A 6,283-nucleotide genomic window follows, 5' to 3' on the forward strand; every position below is an offset into this window, starting at 1 on the left:
CTATAGCCCCTTAATCACTACCTACCTTAACTTCTCCCCTGACCACACGCTTATTTAGTACCTTCAATAATTAAATTATCAATTATTCTAAGATTACATTTGATTTTAAAAATATGATATAAAAACAGAAAAAAAATAATATAAAAATATGTACAAAACAATCTACCATAAAACACAAATTCAATATATTTTTTCAAAAAACAAACTATTTGCACACCAAAATCAACCACTATATATTTGTATATAATACATGTATAATTTAATTTATTTTTAGTATATATTTTATATTTCAATTGTATTCTATGTTAGTGGTTAATTTTGGTGTACTTGTATAATATACTTCTCTCCATCTCATCTTTAGAACCAAACACAGCCTAAACAATTAGACCCCAAGAGAAAGAAAGAATAAAGTTCCAAACTTCCAATTAATCAAACCGTCAATCATTCTCTATTGTGTTTTTATTAGTTTTACAACCGAGAGAGTATATAACTTCTTGTCAAGCTATCAGTATCACCAATACATCCAAATCATAATAATATATAGCTGATAACAATAACAACATCAACATAGACAAAAAGAAAAGGAAAAAGAAAAAGAAAAAGAAAAATGGTTAAGAAAAAAGAATAAAAAACAAATTATAAATCACACAAATCTTGTAAAAGGCTTTCTCCCCATGGTAGCAGGCAAAGAAACAGTTGAATCCACACTCATGTTCCCTATAGAAGAATCAAGTTGCATCCTGTGATTAGAGCCATGAAGATCCTTATTGGTTTTACCATTATTACTATTATTCCATTTGAAAGAACCAATACCTTGTGTGAAAGGGAATGAGAGTCTTCTCTTTGAATCACTTGTTGGAGTTCCAACACCACCAAACCTTTCTCTTGGATTGCTATTGGCGCGAACTTTGGCCTTGGCAGAAACAGTTGGAGCCATGTAATTCGGCACAGAAAATGGTGGACAACTTGTTAGGCTATCGTCGTCCTTCAGCGCCACGTCGAAGGCTCTTGAATACTTTGACATGATTGGTGGTTGTGGAGTTCTGTATGGTGGAGTTCTAGAAGGTTTTGAGGATGGGAGTATGGTTGATTTGGTGGATTTTGGCGTTGGTATGTCCATGTTGTCGAAGGCGAAATGATGCTGCCGAGGGGTGCTGGTCGAGGCGGGTTTAGGACTAGTCTTTTGTTCTGAGTATGGTCTTGGAGGTGTGATTTGGAAGTTCTTGAGGGATTGTTTCTCTTGTGGATTTGATGAGGCTGGCATTTGTCTCTCCAACCAGTTCCACCACCATGGGCCGGATCGCAAGTCTGTCACCGGCGTCGAAGATGATTTCGGAGTGGATTTCCATAACTAAGTCGCAGATTCATCCAAGTTATAATAGCCGGATATAGGTTACTCCAACGGACAAGACAATAATAATAATAAGCTAAAGTACTATTTTAGTCGCTAATATTTGGGCTAAGTATTAGTTTCGTTTCTTACATTTGAAATGTTTTATTTTTATTTCCAGATGTCTTATTTCGTTTTATTTTAGTCTTCTGACCAAAATTAAACTTTTTTCTTCCAAAAATACCATTTTCATCCTTATGATTTTCTTCAAAGTAACAGAAAAAATTGTAATTGTAATTAGTGGTGGTTGTAGTGATTTGAAAATGAAAATAACAAAAAAATGAGAAATAAGAAAACAATAATAGAAAAAGGGTATTTTTGAAAAAAAAAGGTTTAATTTTGATAAGAGGACAAAAATAAAACGAAATAAAATGTTAGGGACAAAAATAAAACGTTTTAAATGTTAAGGGCGAAATTAGGACATAACAAAACACATTAGGGACTAAAATAATACTTTACTCTAGTAATAATAATAAATGTACCTGATGAGAGTATGCAAATGCCATTGCTCTTTCTCTTTTGATGATTGCTTCCACCTTCCTCTGTAATCTTGCCTCTATTTCCTCTTTTGTCAGTAAGCTATCATCCCATTCTTCATTCTCAGACTACACACCAAAGTTCCAGATTATCAAAATGGATTAGTTCGATTTATATCCATGCTTTGCAGATCTTATAAGCAAAAAGCAAGGTACCATGTTTACAAATTCTAATGATAGGCTTCATAGTGAAGAGCACAATCATTCTATAGTTGCATACACAAAGTTGTTATACTCCGAATCAAATTAGCAATAGGTGATTTCTTGTCGCCTAAGCTATGTTCGCAACTGTAAAATTTCGAGGTAGCTAAAGTGTAAGCTAGAGAATGCTTACAGTCAATTTGCCCAAGGTGCTAGCAACATCCTTGTCATTCCTTAACTCGGCTTGATATCGCGCCTGATTTTCCAGCATCTGAATCCTTCGAGACTGAATTTGAGACTGAACTCGCACCAACAGCTGCATATGTTTCATGGCATTAACCGTCTGTCTCTTCACATTCTGTCCTCTTACCACGCCTTGAAGCCTCACCAATCCCTTCAGAGCTCTAAAACTCCTCCTGGCCTGTATTGCAAGATTTCGACAGAAAATGAGTTAACGAGTAAAAATTTCAAATATATATGTTAGGATTCCCGTTACTCCTTCTGAAGTACTTGCATGTGTTCTAAGAGCTTTACTAACAAGTGTCCTTAAGAAACAGGTTTATGAATTGAAAAGTTTTTTTTTTTTTTCCCAAAGAAAAATTGTATTGGAAACTTGCAAGATTCTACTTTCCAATCAAAATTATTCAGTAGAAAATTTGGAAGTTTACCATATAGCCTCTATAAACAGCCTGGATCTTAGATGCCGCGGCATGTTGGTTCCTTAAAGTTGGTTCCGGTCTATAGCCAACCTCCTTGTGGTGATGAACAACCCTGGAAGAAGTAGCTTTGGGAGAGGTAGCACGCGGAGAAGGAGCCTTCGGAGACGCAGCTCTTGGAGATGGAGCCCTCGGAGAAGGAGCCCTTGGAGAAGCAGCTCTAGGAGGGACAACAGGGGCTGGTTTTGGTTGCTCGAGAGGCGTTGGAGGCCTTACAGATAGTAATTGTTGCTCTCTTTCAAAGTCGCCAAAGATTTTCTCAATGCTGCTTGGCTCTCTGAAGAGGGGGATGAATGAATTGGTCTCTCCATGCCTTAGTTTTCCTAGGCCTTTCTTCTTCTTATCTTTCGAGCTTTTGTTCTCCGAATCCTGTTATATTGGCAAGGTTATCAAACTCGAAAGTTCACCAAATCTCGGAGCTTAGATAAACTTCAATCGTATGACACAACTCGCGAAGATGTTAATAATCTTGCATGTTGTAAAAAGAGCTTGTTGCAAATTTTGAAGAGTGAAGACAGAGTTCTATGATGATTGGTTTCAAACAAAATAAACATTAGTTTGCAGATTTTGCTTCCTTTCCATATAGAAAATGAGCACAAAAACATTAGTATTCTATCTTCTACATTTCAAATTTTCTATTACTGATTATGAAACAACTTAATTGGCATCTATCAGATCCTTTTAGTTTATGACTTTATACAACATAATTATATTCATCTACATTCTTATAGACCAGAATCCCAAAATTTCGTAATATTAGAAATGATTAAGTATTTTAATACTACTACAAGTCTCTATCAGTAACAAGAAAACCAAACCTAACAACAACAAAAAGAAAAATCAAGAACATGCCAAATAGGATCAAGATTTTCCACATCATAAATAAATAAATATAAATAAAATCAATTACATTAGGTACTTGCTTCTCCTTGGAGTGGTGTGTGAAAACCCTCTTTATTGCAGAAAACCAACTACCCTTCTTTCCCATATCAGTAGCATTAGTATCTTTTCCTGTAAAGAGTTTATGATTTTAGCAAACTCCAAATATAACATGAATCCAGTGTTGTAAGATCAAGATCACATTCATGTTTATACAATCTTGGATTCTTTTAGAAAAAAAAAATAATAAATAAATATCTAATAAACACTCACCAGAATGATGACCAGAAAAGAGGCAGCATGTCTACTTAATTTTGAAGCTGTTGAGGCCAAAAAATAATTCATATAAATAATTAAAAAAATATTTAAATAAAAAAAGAAATGAAATTTATTAAGAATGCTCCACTCAAATTTAATCCATTAATTTTGTTACTAGTAATGGCAAGAACATCAAATTAAGGGTTACATAACATGATCAATCAAAGAGACACAGAAAGAGTATGAAGTATAATTTTTAAGGTGAGCACAAAGTATAAACTGAAAATTTTCAAAGAAACCTTATGGACAAGTTAAAATTATCAATATAAAACGCCAGAAAATTAAGAAAAATGAGGGTAAAAAGAAAACGAGATGAATTTTCGTTCTACAAACAAAGTTAAAATGAGAAGAAAGAAAATCTTACATGATCCTGTCAACTAAAATTAGACACTAGAGACCAATTCAGGAACATGTCGGAGAGAAATATCAATTTTTAAGTTTTGTGACTGTTAAAAAAAATTAAAAAAATAAACAGAGAGAGAGAGAGAGAGAGAGAGAGAATAGTAATACTCTCAACAAAATAATAATAATAATAATAATTTTCTTCTTCTTCTTCTGATTCTGACAAGCTCCAGAGTTGAGAAATGGAGTTAAAGGATCCCGAGGTGAAGGGTTGAGTTTATGATTTTGAGGAGAGAAGAATTGGGAAGCAAAGAAAAGGGAGTAGTAAGAACTAAGAAGAAAGAACAATAATTCAGACATGTCCCATGTTCATAATTAACGCCCATAACCTTAGCAATTTACAAAATTAACCACAACCCAAAAGGTGAAATCTCAAAAAGATTCCAACTTCCAACACATCAAACACACAGATCATAATTCATTAAGTACCTTATTAGTTGGCAGTACCCTCAAACTGTTGCCAAAAAACAAAAAAAAAAGTGTGCTGTGTCTGTGTGTACAGAATGAGATAGAATGAAGCTTGCAAAGTAGAGAAAATAAAACTCTCTCTCTCTCTCTCTCTTTTTACTTTAGCCTGCTGCTTCTTTCCAGCACCACATGATGATTCTTAATTCTTCTCTTCTAGCTGGATTTCTTCAAAAGATTAAATCTTTCTCTCTTGGGTTGGCTTGGAATCTAATTCCCTTTGTGCTTGTAATGAAGCAAGCTTAAAATTTTTCTTTTCTTTTCTTTTTTTCCTCCGTTCTAGTAGCTATAGCCACCTTTCATTCACCTTTTGTGTGTGGGATATATCATATATAATAAACTTTTTTTTTCTCTGTTTGATTTATATATTTTTTACTTTCCTATAGTTTTCATAATGATGATGATGATGAGAGAAAAAGAAGAGGAGGAAAAAAAAAGGTGGCTGTAATAAGTTGGCCACTTTGTCACTCAATGTGGACAAGTTCAACTAACTTTACTTCAATGGGAAGGCTACGTGTACACCAACAAAGGGAATTACTTGCATTATTACATTGCATTACATACCCACTTATTATTAAAAACGGTTGAGTTTGGTGTCTTCTTCCTTATTTTACTTCTTCCTTATATTAATAATTCTATTCATTACAACTCTCATTATTGTTACTACCGTATCAACATTATTTTCCTACATTGTTACTCTTGTAACATTTATTTTTAGAAAATTTAGGTGGTTTCAATACTAATTAGTATATCTAAGTTATGATATACCTTTTAGATTTTTTTGTTTTTTTTATGACCGATTCAAAATAGAAAACACATAAATATTAACCCTAAAAATGTTACTTACATACAAAAAATTAATCACTAAAAAATATATATTTTATTTAATTCATTTTTAATATATATTTTATATTATAATATATATTCTATATAAATAACTGATTTGATAACTAATTTTTTATATTAAGTTAGCAATATTAAAAAAGTGTTAGATAATTGAGACAAAAATGTGAAACTACAATTTTTGCCTGGCTTCTTACTGTTTATATATTTATGAGGAATGCTAGGGGTCAACAATTTTTATGATTTGTAGCCATCAAATAGCCATCAATAATGGTTTTAATGGTGTGAGATTGGTGTGAATTTTTATCCAATGACTTACTTTTTTTTTGTTGGTTACATAACCAGAATTTAACAAAGTTGTTGCCCCCTAAACTTTTCTTATATTTATATATGTTTTTAAATACAATTACAGAGAATGAGAGAAATACAAACATGTTAGAAGAAAGAAACATATATGTATAGTTTACTTAAGTATACAAAGTATCTTTGTTCTTAAATAAATTGTCTAATTTTTTATTTATTGAAATGTTTAAAAACTTAAACACACAAATCAGAAGATAATATTTTCATCATATTTTTGTTTTGATATATTT

The 6,283-nt window shown here is 32.4% G+C and overlaps 1 protein-coding gene across 8 annotated transcripts; it reads right to left on the reverse strand.

Annotated features, from left to right (window-relative positions):
• Positions 1-425: 425 nt before the first annotated feature.
• Positions 426-5,439, reverse strand: LOC112786703 (protein IQ-DOMAIN 13). Of its 8 annotated transcripts, none has more exons than XM_025830074.3 (8): positions 4,812-5,439; positions 3,936-3,982; positions 3,694-3,794; positions 2,736-3,152; positions 2,261-2,488; positions 1,873-1,995; positions 814-1,351; positions 426-717 (listed from the first exon to the last, which is right to left on the reverse strand). In XM_025830074.3, the coding sequence occupies exons 3-8, from the start codon at positions 3,769-3,771 to the stop codon at positions 644-646; spliced, it is 1,458 nt and encodes a 485-aa protein (XP_025685859.1). In that variant the 5' UTR covers positions 3,772-3,794; positions 3,936-3,982; positions 4,812-5,439; the 3' UTR covers positions 426-643. The 8 variants fall into 8 exon arrangements, with proteins under 8 accessions (XP_025685859.1, XP_025685860.1, XP_072086687.1 ...); XM_025830075.3 differs by having other exon boundaries at positions 426-740; positions 4,812-5,342; XM_072230586.1 differs by lacking the exon at positions 4,812-5,439 and adding an exon at positions 4,491-4,779.
• Positions 5,440-6,283: the final 844 nt, after the last annotated feature.

The sequence above is a fragment of the Arachis hypogaea genome, chromosome 20, assembly GCF_003086295.3.
Source record: "Arachis hypogaea cultivar Tifrunner chromosome 20, arahy.Tifrunner.gnm2.J5K5, whole genome shotgun sequence".
Lineage (NCBI taxonomy): Eukaryota > Viridiplantae > Streptophyta > Magnoliopsida > Fabales > Fabaceae > Arachis > Arachis hypogaea.

What these genes read in the sequence shown, in the direction of transcription:
- LOC112786703 (XM_025830072.3), bottom strand. Translation starts at nt 3,771, where the DNA reads ATGGGAAAGAAGGGTAGTTGGTTTTCTGCAATAAAGAGGGTTTTCACA. An exon ending in GCACCTTGGGCAAATTGACT is followed by an intron (nt 1,996 to 2,260) that starts GTAAGCATTCTC and finishes TTTGGTGTGTAG; the next exon opens with TCTGAGAATGAAGAATGGGA. An exon ending in CATTTGCATACTCTCATCAG is followed by an intron (nt 1,352 to 1,872) that starts GTACATTTATTA and finishes TCTGCGACTTAG; the next exon opens with TTATGGAAATCCACTCCGAA.